The sequence below is a fragment of the Phocoena phocoena genome, chromosome 6 (assembly GCF_963924675.1).
Source record: "Phocoena phocoena chromosome 6, mPhoPho1.1, whole genome shotgun sequence".
In the NCBI taxonomy this organism is placed as follows: Eukaryota; Metazoa; Chordata; class Mammalia; order Artiodactyla; family Phocoenidae; genus Phocoena; species Phocoena phocoena.
The window spans coordinates 111,488,366-111,507,299 of NC_089224.1; the positions used below are offsets into that span (position 1 = coordinate 111,488,366).

The 18,934-nt window shown below is 51.5% G+C and overlaps 1 protein-coding gene across 1 annotated transcript in view; it reads left to right on the forward strand.

Annotated features, from left to right (window-relative positions):
• CFAP77 (cilia and flagella associated protein 77) overlaps positions 1–18,934 on the forward strand; it is a 131,507-nt gene that overhangs the window by 96,942 nt on the left and 15,631 nt on the right. Inside the window, exons 4-5 of the mRNA XM_065879742.1 lie at positions 10,210–10,315; positions 14,409–14,510. Coding sequence (XP_065735814.1) covers positions 10,210–10,315; positions 14,409–14,510 — 208 coding nt within the window. The remainder of the gene's footprint in view (positions 1–10,209; positions 10,316–14,408; positions 14,511–18,934) is intronic.

An 18,934-nucleotide genomic window follows, 5' to 3' on the forward strand; every position in this document is an offset into this window, starting at 1 on the left:
GTTGCGGTTGAGGAGGCCAGTTTCCTCAGGAAAGGGGTCTTTAAAGGTTTCCGGGGCACTCAGCATTTTTACAAAGTGCAGACTGTCTTTGTGAACAGTCCAGCCACAATCCCTGACCCATGGAGCTCAGAGCCTAATGGGAAAGGCAGACACTGAATCAGTTGATCACTGTAAATATTTTTAAAAAATACCTCCCCAAGTGTAAAGAGCATCAGGGGAGGCGTAGTCGACAGAGCTAAGGGAGGTCTCTGGGGAGGACCATGGGATGGGGAGGGGGCATCTCCTTTAGGCCAACACCCGAAGTATGGGACAGAGTGACCGGGGAAGGTGAGGAGGCTCCCGGGAGGACACAGGTGCAAAGACGGCACCCCAAGGCCAGGGCCTTTGAAAACTGTGCTGGCACCCCAGGGGCAAGGAGAAGCCACCAGTGGGCGTTGAGGAAGACAGCATCGGATTGGCACCGTTGAAAAAGCCTCAGTTCCTATGTGGAGGGGAGGGTCTGGTGAGGGAGGACAGTGTCTGGGAAGGTCTGGGGTCCTACATGAGAGTAGCCAGACCCCCGGGTTTGGCCTCTGTCTGAGTTGGTTAGCTGGCAGCCCCTTGAGCCCTTTTGGAAACGGATTCACATTCTCTTGGCTGCAGACAGCGTAGCCTGAGGGGTGGGGGTGGGGTGTCCAGGCTGGGCTACTGAGTGTGCTGTGTGACCCTGGGCCAGCCATTTGACCTCTCTGGGCTTCGGCCTCCCCACTCCCACTTTTCCCATCTCATTTAGTGAGGATAAATAATTCAGATCTTCTGAGTGGACCCCCTCCAGCTCCTCCAGAGAAAGCTGCAGGTCGGACAGCTGTAATTGTGACCGCAGGGGCTTTCGTCCTGTGGCAAAACTCATTCATTTTAGGCTGGAAAAAAATACCTTTTTTTTTTATTATAAAGAACTACGTTTTCTTGAAAAAAAAAAAAACCCCAAACGATAAAAAACCTTGGACATGTTTTAAGGTAGCAGCAAAAAATAGTTGCAGAAGAAAACAAGAAAAATGGTTCCTAAAGATGCAAGGGTCTTTAGGACCCCCGAAGGGTTGAGTATACGGAAAATGCTGAAGTTCCCCGGCTTGGGCGAGTGGGACCCAGAAGGCCTGGCCACCCTCGGCTGCTTCTGGTGAAAAGGACGAAAAACAAAGAGCCCGGCCAGTTCTGGAGTGAGGTCGGCAGAGCTGCGCATGGTGGGGTGGCACAGGGATGGAGGCAGTGGGCTGGCATCCTGACACTGATTCAGACCCAGATCCGTCACCGCCATCGCTGACTGTGGCCCTGGCCGAGTCATGTCACCTCTCAGTTGTAGGTTTCTTGTTTTACTCTATTTGCTGCGAAAGAGTCACATAAAACCAGTAAGTAGACTGGAGGGGGAGGGGCCGCTCACCCCACCTACCACGTCTGACCCCTTCCCCCAGCACCATCCTCTGAGGGCTTCCTTCCAGTCATTTTTCCATCCTTCACACCTGTGTCGATGCCCTTACACGGGCGTGGCTGTTTCTCCCCACCTTCTTCTTTTCATACTTGACCTACGTCTTGAAGATGTTTCTGGGTTGTTACACATATGGCCGCTTCATTCTTTCTGGTAGCTATATAATATTTCCTGATAAATGGGAGCAAGTGGGAGGGGCGGGGGAATCAGGAACGTGAGTGTCCTTGCCTTGTTCAAACCTGCTCTGAGGCTCGACTGCTTTCCCAGCCCCTTTCCCGGGTGAAGTCTCAGGCATCCATGGCTTCCCTGCTCACTTCCAGTTACAAAAGGCCATCCGTGTGCACTAGTTAATATGTCCAGTCTAGTGTAATCATCAAAAGTTCCAACTTCACCGGGGGGACAGTTTCTTTCCTTCCTGCTTTGGAAGCTCAGTGGTAAGGGGCAGGGGGTGAGCTGCTCTCTGGGGTCCTTCCCTCAGCTCCCACACTCCTCGGCTGGAGGGTGGGTGGAGGGCGTTACGACAGGCCCTTCTGGTATTAGTACATTGCCCAATGTGATCTGGTAATATTTCACTTAGTATTTTTTCATTTGCTCTTCTTTTTTTTTTTTTTTATAAATTTATTTTTATTTTTGGCTGCATTGGGTCTTTGTTGCCGCACGCAGGCTTTCTCTAGTTGCTGCGAGCGGGGGCTACTCTTTGATGTGGTGCACGGGCTTCTCATTGCGGTGGCTTCTCTTGTTGCAGAGCACGGGCTCTAGGCGTGCGGGCTTCAGTAGTTGTGGCACGCAGGCTCGGTAGTTGTGGCACACGGGCTTAGTTGGTCAGCGGCATGTGGGATCTTCCCAGACCAGGGCTCGAACCCATGTCTCCTGCATTGGCAGGCAGATTCTTAACCACTGCACCACCAGGGAAGGCCTTCATTTGCTCTTCTAAGTGAGGCTGACCAAGACATTCTCCTTGTCTCAGTTTGGGATCAACTGAGATCCCATTTTTGTATTGGAGGGTAGTTGATTTACAATGTTGTGATAGTTTCAGGGGTACAGCAAAGTGATTCAGTTATACATGTAACTTCTTTTTCAAATCCTTTTCTCATTTCGGTTGTTACATAATACTGAGCAGAGTTCCCTGTGCTATACAGTAGGTCCTTGTTGGTTATCTATTTTAAGTGGGAAGCTTTTTTATAAAAAGTTCTGGAAAGTCCTGGAATACTGTTCTCAGCAAGGTTGGGAGGGTGCATGTGTGAACATACCCGGGCCTGGTACCCGTGGCTCTATTAACATTTTCTATAAGCACTTCAGTCAACTTTGATCGTTTATATTTTCCTGGACAAATCACCCATTTTGTTTTCACATTATTAGCACAAAGTTATACCTAATACTCTCTTATGATTCAAAGAAACATCTTACCTGCTCTCAAGGGCAGCTCCACATTCCGTGGCACCAGGAGTGTATTCAAGTTTGGGGGTTCCCTTTAAGAAAAACAAGTTCAAAATCATGAATACAAATTTAGGCATAAAACGGAATACTTAAGTAGAATGAGAAAAGAAATCAGAACAAATTAAAATTTTAAATTAGCTGACAAATATCATAAACCACAAAATCCAGAAAAATAACACATTTTAAAAGGATTAATTGCCTGTCACACCCCATATTCATTTTTTCCCTACATTTTTTGGCTCCATACTCTTTGATCACCTCTTTGTATGACAGTAATTTTGTAATATTTTTTCCATAAAGTAGAAAGACAGTTTAGGCTTTCCTCTAGCATGCTTGATTGCATTTTGAAAAAATATTTTACTTTGAAATTATTACAGATTCACAGGAAGTTGTAAAAATAGGACAGAGGGATCCTGTTGACTCTTTACCCGTTATCCCCGATGATAAAATCTTACACAATTATAGTGCAGTATCAAAACTGAAAGATGGATGCTGGTACAATACACAGACTGCATTCAGGTTTCACCCACTGTTTTTTGTCTTGTTTTGTTTTGTTTTGTTTTTGGTAGCACCACGTGGCTTGAGCGATCTTAGTTCCCCGACCAGGGACTGAACCCGTGCCCTGGGCAGTGAAAGTGCTGAGTCCTAACCACCAGACCGCCAGGAAATTCCCCCGACTTCACCAGTTTTGCATGCACTCCTTTGTGTATTTAGTGTCCACGCATTTTATCACGTGTATATTTGTGTAACAACCATGATACAGAACTGTTCTATCACCTCAAAGACCCCACCCACTCCACCCCATACACTCACATAGTGACCCTTCTCCCTAATCCCTGGAACATTCTAAGAATGGTATATACATGGAATCATACAGTATGTGACCTTGTGAAACTGGTCTTTTTCACTCAGCATAATGGCCTTGACATCATCCAAGTCTTTGCTGTATCAATCGTCCATTCCTTTTTACCATTGAGTAGTATTCCATAGTATGCACGGACCACAGTTTCACTACTCACACATTGAAAGACATTTTGGCTGTTCCCACTTTGGAAATATTACAAATATTCCAGCTACGAACATTGGTGTATAGGTGTCTGTGTAGACGTAAGTTCCCATGTCTCTGGAATAAATGCCCAGGAGTGCAATTGCTGGGCCCATGTGGTAGGTGTACGTTTGGTTTTCTAGGAAACTAGACAAACCATTTTCCAGAGCAGCTACACCATTTTACACTCCCACCCGCAATGTATAAGAGGTTTAGTTTCTCTGCATCCTTGCTCTGGCATTGTCACTAGGTATTTCTTATTTTAGCTGTGCTAAGAGGTGTATAGTGACGTGACAGTATGCTCTTAATTTTCATTTCTCCAGTGGCGAGGGATGTTGACTATTTTTTCATGTACTTATTTGCCATCCATATACCTTCTTTGATGAAATGTCTCTTCATGTTTTGCCTCCTAATACAATTGTTCGTTTGTTTGTGTTTATTTCTTTTTCTGTTGAGCTTTGAGCGTTCTTTACATAGTCTAGATAGGAGTCCTTTGCCAGATACATGGTTCGCAAATATTTCCTCCTAGTCATGGTTTATCTTTTCATCTTCTCAAGAGACTCTTTCACAGAGCAAGAGTCCTTAATTTAGAGGAAGTTCAATTTATCTTTTTTTTTTCTCTCCTGGATCATGCTTTTGGTGTCAAGTCTAGGAGCTCATCACCTAGCCTAGCCCTAGGTCTCAAAGATTTTCTCCTATGTTTTCTTCTAAAAGTTTCACAGTTTTACATTTAAATCTATGCTCCATTTTGAGTTAATTCTTGTATAAAGTACGAGACTTGGGTCAAGAGGTTCTTGTTTGTTTTTGGTTTCGTCCATGATGTCCAATTGTTCCAGCACCACTTGTTGAAAAGGCTATCCTTCCTCTCCACTGGATTACAATTTCCATCAATTTACTCTCTTAAATTTCTTACAACTCGTATATAGCCTGATTCATCATACCCTGAATTATGAAAAGTATATTTCCTAAAATTTTGCCTAATCTTTCTTTCTCTGGCTCCTTCCCTCCCTCTCTTCCCCTCTATTTCAACAAAGCATAATTACTGAGAGCAGCGCCACGTCAGTCCACATCTCACAGAAACCATGCCTGCTGGCATTGGTATCCAATGACCAAGACCAGTTATAAACCCATGACAAACGGTACCTGGCAAGGGCCGTCTGAGGATGGACGGGTCAGGGAAAAGCCCTCTGAGGAGGTGACCAAACAGCTGAGACCCGAAGGCAAAGGAGATGCTGAGTGTCAGGGAGGAGTTTGGGGAGGGAAGGGCTTTGCCGGCCGTAGCTCGGCATCTGGATTGAGTCTAAGAAATGGGAGGCTGTCAAGGGCATTTTAAGCAAGGGATGATGTGATACACCTTACGTCCTGGGTTTTCCCCATGTCAGACAAGCCTCTCCACCTTTTTATCTGATTTAATGAGCCTGAGCAGAAATGGGCAAAACCCGCTGGACCTCCGGCAGCCAGTCAGGGCTTAGGCTGTTGTAACTTACAAGGTTTGTCAGCTCTTCTGCTCTGAGCACCACCACCCCGACCCCGCCCACCTCTTCCCAGTAATAAGAACCGCTGGCTGGAGCAGGACACAAAGATGGTCAGCGAGGCTGCAGGAGGGCTGCGAGGGTGGGTTCACGGCGATGTGGGTAGTGGGGGCTGCTGGGAAAATAGCTTTTCTGTTGTGAATGGCCTCTTGGGGTAGATCTTGCAAGATTACGCATCTCGTGTCATTAGAAAGCATGGCTATAAATTAGGCTGCTCAGAAGCATGGGGTGTGTAATAATTAAGTAATAAAAGTCACCACAGGGGTAAGGGAACAGGAAAACAAAGAGCCACTGTTTGTAGATGCACTGCAGGCTGCCCTGTAAAGAGACCTCTGAGCTCAAGTGGCATTTCAAAGCCACTGAAGCTCCACTCAAGCGGAGTCCCCGGTCAGTCTAGTCCCAAAGAGGTCCCCATGGAAGGGAGGTGAACTGTCCTGGGCGCACACACAGGGCGGGAGAATGGGAGGGGGCTGGGAAGAGGATGTTTAGGGTCCAGTCCAGCTCTTTGTGGCTGGTTCTGGAGCCACAACATCCAACACTTGGACCGGCCCAGCAGGCAGTGGACGACAATAGGGAAGGGAGAGGACTTGGGCTAAATGACACTTGATACTCAGCTCAAGCCAATTGTTGCCATGTAGGAATGCAGACCCACTTGGCCAGAACGTATACATCTTCAAGACAATCTGGAAAGCTGGGTTCCTTTAATGTAAAATTTCCCAGTTTTTAAGTGTTAACAACAATTTCAAAGACTTTAATGACCACCGTGCAGACTGTATAAAACACAAAGCCAGAAGCCCCAGGTTTGCAGTCTCGGGTCCTTACTGTATGTGAGCTTTGGGAGTAGCCTCACTGCTCAGTCCCTCCATTTCCTCGTTCCCTCGTCTGTGAAATAAGGTCACAGGGGAAGAACAGAGGCTCTGAACTTTTCCGGGGGCATTTGCACCTTTGAAAATGTGATGAAAGCTGTGGGCCCTCTCCGCAGACATGGTGTCTATACACTCCTGTTCAGAGATGGTGGTCTGCCACTCCGTGGGACTTCCGGGGGGTAAGAGCCCCAGGCCTGGATGACTGATGAGGCCTTAAGCCCCGAAGGGTGGGTCCTGGGCACAGCGTCTCCAGACGCCCCAGACCCATCGAACCAGAACATGCCTCGAACAAGAACCCCACCCCCCACCCCCATGATCCACGCTCACGTGATGGTCTGCAAAACGCTGCTGGAAGGCTCCTTCTGCTGTAAAAGACCCAGTGATGTCTGGTTTCGGGAACTTCTCTGGACAGCACGCGTCGGCACCGCAGTTTCTCTTGGTGTTTCCCAAAGTGTGGGCTGAGGAACCGCCATGTGTTTATTTCCTGGGGCCGCCGTAACAAATGACCACAGACCTGGCGGCTTCAAACAACAGAAATGTATTTTTCTTGCCTCTGTCCGTTCTGGAAACCAGAAGCTTGCAGCTGAGGTGTTGGCAGGGTGGTGCTCTCTCCAGAGGCTCTAGTGGAGAGTCTTGCCTGGACTCTTCCACCTTGTGGGGGCCCCAGACGTTCTCTGGCTTTTCTCTGCCTCTGTCTTCACCTCACCCTCTCCTCTTCCCTGTATCTCGGATTCTGTGTATATTTTATGAGGACACTTGTCATTGGATTGAAGGCCTACCCCCCAAAGCGATTTGCATACTGTTAATCCCATCTCGAGATCCTTAACTTGACTACATCTGCAAAAGACGCTTTTCCAAATAAAGTCACACTCACAGGTTCCAGAAGTTAAAATGGAAACATTTGGGAGGGCACCATTCAACCCGCTCACCCTGTATCAGAACTACTTCCTATATTTGCTAAAAATGTTCTTTCTTGGGCCTCATCCCCAGGCTTCCTGGATCAGAACCTCTGGGGAGGGGGCCCCAGTGATTTTTATGCATTGAAATGTGAGACCCTCTGGTCCAGAAATATGAGGAGGCAGTCAGCTTGGACCTGAGCTGAGTGATGGAGGAGGTGATAAAGACCATTTGTGAGGGAGGGTGGGAGGGAGGGAGACGCAAGAGGGAAGAGATATGGGAACATATGTATATGTATAACTGATTCACTTTGTTATAAAGCAGAAACTAACACACCATTGTAAAGCAATTATACTCCAATAAAGATGTTAAAAAAAAAAAAGACCATTTGTGATCACAAGGAAGATGAGAAAGAAGTGAGCGGGGAAAACAATGAGCTTCATTCCCTGGATTTTTCCTCTTTGTCTTTTTACTTCTTATTACGAAAAATTTCAAACATGCACAAAAGTGTAGCAAATAGGATAATACACATCCATGATCAACCCTCATCACACAGCTTCAACCACTCTCAATTTATTCTGTCACTCTTGTTTCATTTTTTTACTTTGTTATTTTATTTTACTGTGCTTTATTTTTTGCTGGAGGTTTTTTGTTTGTCTGTTTGTTTTTTTGCGGTACGCGGGCCTCTCACTGTCGTGGCCTCTCCCGCTGCAGAGCACAGGCTCCGGACGCACAGGCTCAGCGGCCATGGCTCACAGGCCCAGCCGCTCCGCGGCATGTGGGATCTTCCCGGACCGGGGCACGAACCCGCGTCCCCTGCATCGGCAGGCGGACTCTCAACCACTGCGCCACCAGGGAAGCCCCTTGCTGGAGGTTTGTTTAAAGCAAATTCTAAACTACACAGAATTTTACCCCCAAACCCTTCAGTAGGTATTTCTAACATTAAGACGTAAAGCAACCACAATATCATTATCGCACTCCACACAATTAGCCCTATTTCCTCACGGCTTCTGAAACTCAGCTAGTGTTCGCTTTTCCCTCAAAAAATACCTTTCCCCTGTTGGTTTGTTTGAAGCAGGATCTGAACAAGGTCCACATATTGCCTTTGGTTAATGTATTTCTTAAGTCACGTTTGATCGATATCACTTCCTCATTCTCCCCTTTCTTCAATGTCCTTTGTTGAAGCGACTGAGTCACTTGTCCTGTAGAATGTCCCACACTCCAGACGTGGCAAACAGCATCCTCGTGGTGGTGTTTACCGTGCTCCTTTTTCTCCTGCATTTCCTGTAAGTCATGGTAGTTGGGCTGAGAGCTGTGTGTCCCAAATGGCACACTAGCCCTCATGGCTGCTGAGCGCTTGGCGTGCGGCTGGCGGCACTAAGGAACTAATTTTCCATTTTATTTAAACTAACGTAAATTCAGATTTTCAAACAACCTTTTAAATACCCCATTCCTGGGCTTCCCTGGTGGCGCAGCGGTTGAGAGTCCGCCTGCCGATGCAGGGGACGCGGGTTCGTGCCCCGGTCGGGGAAGATCCCACGTGCCGCGGAGCGGCTGGGCCCGTGAGCCAAGGCCGCTGAGCCTGCGCGTCCGGAGCCTGTGCTCCGCAACGGGAGAGGCCACAACGGTGAGAGGCCCGCGTACAGAAAAAAAATTTTAAATAAAAAAAAACACCTCATTCCTATCTCTAATTACATGTTGACATGATAATATTTTGGATATATTGGGTTAAAATACATTAGTAAAATTAATTCCACCTGTTTCTTTTTACTCTTTTTAACATGGCTACTAGAAGAATTTTAGTTACGTGGCGGCCCACATAATATTTCCATTTGACAGTGGTGGTCTAGAAATCTGATTACCTTTGGGCTCACTTTGGGGTTTGTTTCCCCCAAAGTGTTTGGTGGGTGGTGCTACATACCTCCTATTAATCACTCCCAGCCCCACATCTGTCACTTCCAGTGATGGTAAGATTGATCACTTGGGTAAATTTTATGTTAGGCATATTTACCACGATAAAAACAGATTGATCCTTTGGTCCAGCTGCTGTAGCCTGACACATCCATTGTAAAGTTCCCCATCAGCCTTCCACCTAATCATTGATTATGACCTAAATCCATTATTTCACTAGGCGTTGCAAAGTAATGATTCTCTTACCCCAATTCTGTCCTCCCTCCTGCATTTTATTAGCTTTGGTTCTTCTCTAAAGAACTTTTCCTCATCACCTGTTAGGTTACCTTGAGAGGGTCTCACACACAGGGCTGCCCCACTGCTCTGGGACCTTAGGATGGGGGTGATAAAAGTACCCACTTTACAGTGCTGTGAGGAGTGGAGCATGCAAAATGCTCTACACAGGGTAAGTTCTCCTTGGCCGGAGACCCTTGTCAAAGAGAACTAGAGCGGAGGCTAAAGGCAGTAAAGACGGATTTCATTCAGTACTATCGCAAAGGGGAAAGTGACCTCGCTCAATTCTGAATACAACACAAGTGGGGATTTATAGCCAAGGAGCAGAGTGGACAGAAAATTACTACGAGGAGACTTCAAGGGTAGGGGGATTCTTACTAAACTGACTTAATAGGACTCTTGGTAAAGGCAGGCCAAGGTGATCAGGTATCAAGGGCGGGGTGATTGACCTAGCAGGGTTCTTTGCTAAGGCGGACTCTTCATCCGACCAAAGATAGGTCCAAGAACGAGGCCTAATCAAAAAGAGGGCTCTGAGAAGCCTGCCTAAAATCTGGTCAGGGAGAGAGCCTGTCATCATGTCAGGCCCAGCACTTGGTTGGTGGACAGTAAGTGTTTGTTGAACAACTCACACAAGGCACCGTTTCTTCCACGGCTGCAGAAGGGCCAGAGAGAAACTCTCACAGCCTTGGGAGAACACTTTGCCCTGTAGCCCTGGTGGTCAGGTGGGCAGCCTCTGGGGAGGGGTGCCTTCCCCGACCTCAAGCCCATCTGACTGCTTCCCCACAGGCCTTCCACCCCCTTCTTTGATCTGCTGCAGCATCGGTACCAGCAGCTATGGGTGCAGGAGCAAAAGGCCAACCAGAAAGCCATTAAACTGGAGAAAAAGCATAAGGTAAACGCAGTGCTCACTCCAGAGTGGATGACTGATGGGGTGGGAGGGAAGAGAAGGGAGGGGCTGGGGGAGGCAAAGCCAAAGCTCAAAAGGATGACGCCTGCGCATGTCTATTGCTGGGGTGTGGGCAGGGCTGGGGAATCAAGTTGCTTGTTGCTTTGCTGAAAGGGTCTCGGTGATGATCAGGTTCAACCCCGACTTAAGCCCCGCCGGCATCACCAGTAAACTGGCCCTGTGTGCCTCTGGGGCAGGATCGGGATCCCATCTCCCGATTCCCGTCTGGGGACGGTGCCACCAAACTCCGTGTGACCCCGCACATCTGGAAACCAGATTGTCCACGAATCTGACCTGGCCCAGGCGGAAATGTGCCCCGGTCTATCTATAAAGAAAAGGTTAGGAAGGCGAAGTCCAAAGAGAAAACCCCGTGCTAACTGCTCCATGTACATCACATACATCATCTGATGTGCGCTGGATACAAGCCTGTGAGCTGGGTGTCACCCTAGTTCCCAGGCATGGAAATCGAGGCCCAGAGTGGTGGTGGCCACACTGGGAAACTTGAGCTGAGGACAGAATGACACCCAAGCACCCGCAATTGTTAATGGTGTCCACCTAGGTGAGATTTTTACCTGGAAAAACATCTTTAGCAGTGAATTTGCATTGTCACTTGCATTTGAAGATACTAAATGTGGTACCCCCTTTAAAATAGTCTGAGAGGGCTTCCGCAGTGGCGCAGTGGTTAAGAATCCGCCTGCCAAGGCAGAGGACACGGGTTCAAGCCCTGGTCAGGGAAGATCCCACATGCCGCGGAGCAACTAAGCCCGTGCGCCACAACTACTGAGCCTGCGCTCTAGAGCCCGCGAGCCACAACTACTGAGCCCACGTACCACAACTACTGAAGCCCGCGCGCCTAGAGCCCGTGATCCGCAACAAGAGAAGCCACCGCAATGAGAAGCCCGCGCACGGCAACGAAGAGTAGCCCCCACTCACCGCAACTAGAGAAAGCCCACACACAACAGTGAAGACCCAACGCAGCCAAAAATAAATAAATAAATTTATTTTTAAAAGTTAAAAAAAATAAAAAAAAATAAAATAGTCTGAGGTTCGGACTTTTGCAGCACTCAGGTTGGTCTCTTCTCCAGTAGATCCGGATCGATGAGGTAAAATCAGAATTGCTTTATGCTCACGTAGCACTGTATAGATTTCATTAGAAGCACAGCTTTAGTGTCTTTGGTTGTTGCAACGATCTCACCAACGCCGTCCCTCCTCCAGATTCCATGCAGAGAACTGGATCCAGCACGCACCCTGTGTTCATGCCTTTTGCCCTCCCGGCCCCCCCATGAGGTCCGAGTCTCATCAGAGCATTCAGTTTGTTTCATTTTCAGATGGAGGAACTCAGTCTCAGACAGGTTAAGTGACTGGCCAAAGGTCCCAGCCAAGCCAGGTGTGTCCCGCCCCAAAGTCCAGGCTTTTCCTGATGGTGAGGTCCCACTCTTGCTGATTACGGGAAAGCTTAGGATTCAGCAACAGTGCCTGTGATGTTCTAGAGACAAACTGGGGAGTGGAAGAGTCTTATCAGGGATCCCGGCACCCTTGGGACCAGCCAGGAAAGGCTGCTGGGTGGAGGGGACCAGGGGTCCCCAGGCCCAGCCAGGAGACAAGGCCCCTCCTGGCTGTTGTCAGCGGTGGGTGGAGTCCGAGACAACAACTCCTTAAAGAGCAGAGCGTTGTAATAATACTTTAAAGCAGCCCATGACTAGTTTATTTGTTAATGGCTGCAGAAGGAGTCAGTTCACTATGGTAACGGCCAGTTTCCGAGGGAGCATTGCTGTTACACGCTGCTGCTTTATACCTCCAATCCAGAGTCCTGTTTTTAATTAGCAGCTATTTCACGACAGCTCAGAGTGTCACAGGTCCTCAGAATCCCGGGCCTCCAAAGACACGTCTTCTGAGTCTAGAGACAATCTCATAGCCAGTGCCCCTCAGTTTTCAGCAGAGCACCCCTTAAGCAGCCACTGTGGACGGCTCCATCCCCAAGCACTGGTTGGGGACTGGTGCCAGCCTGGGGGCGTGTGAATTTGAGTGAGTCACTGCTTTGCTGGGGTCTCAGTGACCTCACTGGGCCAAAAAGGGGGTCAGATTAAATGGGGGCCTGCAGAGCTGGGCCCAGCACATAGTGGGCACTCAGAAAATACTTGTGCAAACCATCCCCAGAGTTCTCTTCCTGTCCCAAGATTCTCTGTGGCTATCAAACGGCTGCAAACACCCAGACCCACCAATGGCTGAGGGCCTGATGGACAATTTATTAGGGTTGATGAGACCTTTGATTTACAAGGTCAAACTGCCCCCATCCTAGGAGAAGCCTGTCTCTCCAGCATCTCAGGATGTCCTGGAATTTGGAAGATGATGACCCCAAATGAAATTCTTGGAAACAGCTTCCATTTAGTGAGTAATCATCTTGGACCAGACACTCTGCTCAAAGCTAACTCCACAAATCCTACAAGCACCTGTTCGTTACGCAGCGGTACCCGCATTTACTGCAGAGGAAACTGGGGTTTGGAAAGGTGACAAGATTTGCCTTCATTCCTCCAATTCTGAAGGCCAACAGCTCCTTCACCCCGGGCCGGGCAGCCTCTTGGCTTTGGTTCGAAGATGAAACTTCAAAGCTGTTCTAGAAAGTGGGGGGGAGGGCTTGTAAGTTATCCACACATGCATTCAATAAAATTAATATAATTGATCAACAAAATCAATCAAGCAAAGGGGTTCGATGGGGTGGTGGCATCTTCAGTTAGGCTCCGGTCAGCTTTTATTGTCGGCGGCACTGTCTGGCCTGCGTCCTCTCTCACACCCCCTTCTGCAGTGGCCCATCCTCTCTGGGTCACTTGTGCACCAGTGCATCGTCCAGCTCATCCGCTCTGGGTGTGAGGTTCCCACTCTTTACACTGAGGCTGTAGTTATAGACAAGAGGCCCGTGTTTACCAGTTAACTCCCCTAGGGGGGTTTGAATTTTGACAAGGATCACAGCCATGGGCTAATAAGGCCTGACTGTGTATGGAATTCCCCCGGGCGAACACATTGAAAATGCAGACTCCAGGGCCCCTCCCCCTCTGATTCTAAGGTTGGAGGCCTGGGCCCCTGTGTTAGTCTGCTGGGGTGACCATAACAAAATACAACGGACTGGGTGGCTTAAACAACAGAAATCTTGGAGGCTGGAAGTCCAAGATCAAGGGACCAGCAGAGTTGGCTTCTCTGGAGGTTTCTCTCCTTGGCCTGAAGACGGCCGCCTCCTCGCCATGTCCTCACATGGCCTTTCCTGTGTGGACAAGCCTGGTGTCTCGCCTCTTCTTAGAAGGACACCTGTCCTACTGGATCACAGCCCCACCTGATGACCTCCCTGAACCTTAATCACCTCCTTAAAGGCCCATCTCCAAATACGGTCACAACTGGGGGTTAGGGCTTCGACATATGAATTTGGAGGGGAACGCGATTCAGTCCACAGCAGACCCCATGAGCTACAGAACCCTTATTATGGGCCTGCCGACCTCTGTGGGCACGGGGCATGCAGCTAAAGAGGAGGAGGACTGCCTCTGTGCCTCTGAAATCCCACCCCCAGAGACCTCCGAGGCCCTGACCCAAGCCCCCAAATCCCTCCCCCCGAACAGGAGTCCTCCTTCCTCTTCCACGAGCAGACCATGCTGAGGACCAGCCCCACAGAATGGCAACAAGCCATCGAATCATTCATTCTTCATTCAGACACTGTGGCGTCTGTGGTAACCACCGGGGCTGTGTCAGCCACTGAGAAAATTACAAGGGTGTCTGGGACACACCCCTGCCCTCAAGGTGGCTGCACGTCAGAACCCGAACCTAAAACCAAAATAACACGCTCCCAGCGTCCCATGGTCCCACGCCCAAGTCCACTGTGGTCACAGGCAGGGCCAGGGGTGCAGGTGCGCTGAAATCAGACAGGGAGAAGGGCCAGAGCCAGGAGGAAGTGACGCGTGGGTCTGCAGCACCAGGAATCCCAACTCTTCGGCGTGGCTCGGGCTTCTCCAGGGAGCCGGTAACCATCTTGCCTTGGCATTTCTCGGGGCTGCAGGTGATCCTCGGGAAACTGTATGAGACCCGGAGCAGTCAGCTGAGGAAGTACAAGCCGCCTGTGAAGCTGGACGCCCTCTGGCACATGCCCCACTTCCAGAAGGTCAGTCTCGCCTCCACCTGCCCCTTCCTGCAGCCGGGGGGGATGCCCCTCACCTTGACCGGTCTCTACCTGTCCTCTAGACCGTAGAGTTCTGTGGGCTTCTACCCATCGACTGGCATAAAAACAACAACGACAATAATGATAATAGCAACAGCAATGACTAGCATTTTGGAGCCCCTCCTAAGTGCCAGGCACTGAGCTCCACTTCACTGGCTCTTCCCACACGTGGAAGTGGGGAGCTGCTGCTATCACCCCCATTTCACAGACAGGAAACGTGGAGAACGCTGGTGAGGGCAGCCTTGGGCTGAGGCTGGGCCATCTGACCTCGGAGTCTGGGTGTCTGTCCACTGGGGCGGACGCTGTCTGGACCAAAACCCCCTCTACTGATGGGGTCATTGCACCCCATCCTACACTGGGGACCTGGGGGTACAAGACAGTCCCATGCCATCAGCGCTAAACCTCCCGCAGGGGGGCATCCCTGGGGAGATGGAGCAAATGTCTCCTGTGGGCTGTCATGCACCCAGAATGATCTCGCACCCACCATGCTCCGGCCTCAGGACTGACCCAGTGTCCATTCGGCCACGTAGGCCTGTTGCACCGTGACGGGGCTTCTTCTTTAGCAGCTTTTAGCAGAAGAAAAAGGAGGAATCGCCGGGGCCATTGTCAGAGGAGGGGAACCGGGAGACTTGGGGACAGTGCCACGGGATGGTGGGGGCCGTGCGTGCCCAGCTCGGGCACAGGAAGCCTTTCTAGGGGCCACCAGGGCCACGCCTGGTCCCGGGAAGACAGCCGCTCAAAGCCACATTCCCAGACAGCCCAGGCCCGGCCGCTGTGTAGAGTTAAACCGCAGTTTAGGCAGTGAAGGGGCCCATGCCTTCCTGAACCTAATGCAATCGAACAGGCTGCCAGAAGCCCACTAGCCCCCCTGATGTCGCTCTCACGTCCTGCCCAAGTGGCCTCCATCAGCACGTGTCAGTGGCCAACCGCCCTACCGCTCATCAGCCCGTGCCGTCCCTGCACATGCGGGCGGGACTGGGCACCCAGCGGGAGGAGCGGGGAGTCACTGAGCTGCTGCCCCGTTATCACTCCTCCTCCCCGGCCTGGGCAGCGCCCCTCGCCTTTGGCTCCTCCGCCTCCCCCAATTTCCTGCCTTTTTATCCACATCCCTCCTCCCCTTTCTCTGCCTCTCACACTCGGGAGTTTCGCCTACCGCCTCCTTCCTGGCCCGTCTTCTGTTGCCTTTCCTCTTTTCTCTCTGATTTTCCTGATGTTGGAAGTCCATGGGGGATGCAGGCATCCTGGGGACCCTGCCCAGGAAGGGATGGGACCCACGGCTCCCCGGGCACGAGATGCCCTGCCAGCAGTCTGCTCTACAGCACTGATCCCCAGCCCCTCTCAGCCCCCTTGTCTCCGATTTAGAATCTACAATTAGCTCCCAACCCAATGGACCCAGGAGGGCTCAGGTGGTCTCCCCCAAGCCCATCGGAGCGAGGAAAGGCCCCCCTCCCGCCTCCACCACCCCCACCCCAGGTAACATGGATTCTGCTGTGTCAGGAGCCCCTGTCTCACCCGCAGGTAGCCCCGCAGCCTGGCCCGGAGTAGGGTTGGAAATCCAGATATAAATGAGTTTCTATTTCTAAAAGAGGGGATTTGACTCAGCTGAGCCCAGGTCTCTTCCAGTCTTCAGATTGTTACAAATTACCGTTAGGAACACGGTGGCCCACCTGTGACGCTACCCCTCTGTTTGTGCTGTCATTATTTCACACAAGCATCCTCACCCGAGTTGTACTGAGGACAGGCAGAGATGGGTTTCATTTTCCTTGCCCAGCAAGTGGCTCAGCCTGGAACCCAGGTTCCTCTGACTGCAGGGCCCGAGCTCAAAGGCACTATCCATTGTGTCATAGAAATAACGAGAAACAGAATAAAAATGCAAGCCCCGGGATTTATCGGGTGATTTTTCATCTTTCCTGGGGATGTTCACGGGCTTCTGGAAGTTCAACTGCAGGAATCTCAGAGCAGGGCTGGTCCCTGGGCGCCACGCGGTACAGCCCAGAAGAGGCGCTTAGAGCCCCAGGGCGTTGCCGCCACCGCCGCGACCCTCGGTGCCCTCCCCGTTGGGAAATACCACCCATGAACAGTATTTATTGAGCTCTTACTGTGTGCCAAGTGCTGGACATGCATTATCTCCTAGATATAATACTCTCATTCTACTGACTCGGAGACTGAGACTCAGAGAGGGGAAGGAACTTGCCCTGTGAGAAGGGAATGCCGGCCTTTGAGGCACGTAGCCACATTGCAATTCATTACTTAACCGGGCCATTCGTTGTTCAATGCCCATCTTCCCCCCTAAAGTGCGAGCCCACGAGGACATGTCTGTCGTGTCTCCGCCGTGTCCCCGGAGCCCAGCCCAGGGCCTGGCACCCAGCAGGTGGCCAGTAGATGTCTGTGGGAAGGATGAATGAAGGAGTGCATGAACGAATGAATCACCAGTGCAGCCCAGGACGACAGACGAATTTAAAAGCCTTTCACAGACCCGATGAAACCCCCTTCCCAACCTAAAGGTCCCAGGGCCCACCAGCTGCAGCAGCCCACGGGGTCCGGACTCGGAAGGGGCGTGGCCAGAGCTGCTCCTCCCGCAGGGGGTTACTGCTGTTGAGGCCCCAGGAGGGTCTTTGTGTCTCGTGTCTGTGCCGATCCACCCGGCCCCCCTTCCCCACCCGGCCCCATTATGAAAGGAAAAAGCGCTTCCAAAAAAGTGGAATCTGTCACGGTGATGGATAACCTAAATGGACTCTCCCAGCTCGCGAACAGATGTCTACGCTGAACTCTGTCAGAAATAATTAAACACCTTTCACACGGAAAAGCAGCAGGCAGGGCGCGGGCGCTCCCGGGCTGGGTGAGCACTCAGCAAAGCTGGCTTTCCATCCATCCCACCCGGCACCGCACGGGGCACCTCCGGATCTGGGCCCAGAGGGACCAAGGAAAGGGGCAGAGACACCCCTCGGTAGGGTTCCCTGTCCGGCCACACGGGGTCCAGCGCTATCTCCTAGTCTGTGCGGCCAGCAGTCGCCACGCGAGGGCCAGTGCCTAGAGGGAGGGTTAGCCGACAGCTGGCGAGTGGCCTGTCTGCCAGGATGTTCATAACAGGCCGCCAGCCAGCCCCCAGGCCTGGGCCAGCAGCTGGACCTCCCTGGGGCTCAGTTTCCCCACCTGAAAGTGAGGGGGGAACACTCGTTCTTGAGGGTCTCTTCCAACCCAAGTTTCCATGACCAAGGAGCCATGTGGCGTAAGGCACGGGGTCTCGTGGAGGCCGCAGACACCGAACCCAGAGTGAACTGGGACAGGTTCTCATTTTGGGGACAGGACGTGAACTCATTGCCTCGTTCCTGAGTGGGGGGACCCCTGGGCCTGGGGCCACACCCTCTGTGCCTGGTGGCCGGGCTTTCTCTGCGCCCCCCTCCACAAGGCGTGCTGGGGGCCAGCGGGGAGGGAAGAGGGGGCAGCGCTGTATGTCTGTGTGCACGTGACTCCAGGGTCAGCCAGACCCGGGCCACGTGGTGACCCTGCCATTCCTGACCTGTCACGTGGCTTGACCTGTCCAAGGCCCCGTTTCCTCTTCGGTCAAGTGGACCAGTGAGGCTCCCCTGGCAGGGCTGTTTGATGAGAACACGTGTACAAGTGTTTAGCAGAGCGCCTGACCCTTATCAAGCCAATAAATGGCAGCTGCCACGAGGGTGGTCCTGGTGATCACTCATTCACTCATTCATTCATTCGCACATCTTATCTCTGAGCACCTTTATGTCAGACCCTGTTCTCAGCACTGACCATATACTACTGTAGGGCTGCTGGCGACAGGCAACAAGTGAGGTGGACAGATGGACGGGCGGACAGGTAACTGAGCAGGTGGACCACTAGACGGGGGAGTCTGGAGAAGCTCCAGCCCTAGGCGTCCAGTTCTCACAGCCCGAAATGCTGGGGAGATGTCAACCTGAGCTGGCAGCCCCGAGCTTGGGGGTGGGGATGACCGCCCACAACGAGAACCGCAACAGCACCATGCGGACTCGGGTTGGTCCACCCTGTTTTGCCTTTTGTGTCCCCGGGTGGCGTTGGGGGGGGGGGGATAGGGCATCCCAGCTCACCCAGGACAGCCCTCCTTGGGTCTGGTTGGGAGGCAGACTAAGTAACAGCGCCCCCTCTGCTCTCAAAAATGACCCAATCAGGGGCTTTCCTGGTGGCGCAGTGGCTGAGAGTCTGCCTGCCGATGCAGGGGACACGGGTTCGTGCCCCGGTCCGGGAAGATCCCACATGCCGCGGAGCGGCTGGGCCCGTGAGCCATGGCCGCTGAGCCTGCGCATCCGGAGCCTGTGCTCCGCAGCGGGAGAGGCCACAGCGGTGAGAGGCCCGCGTAGCGCAAAAAAAAAAAA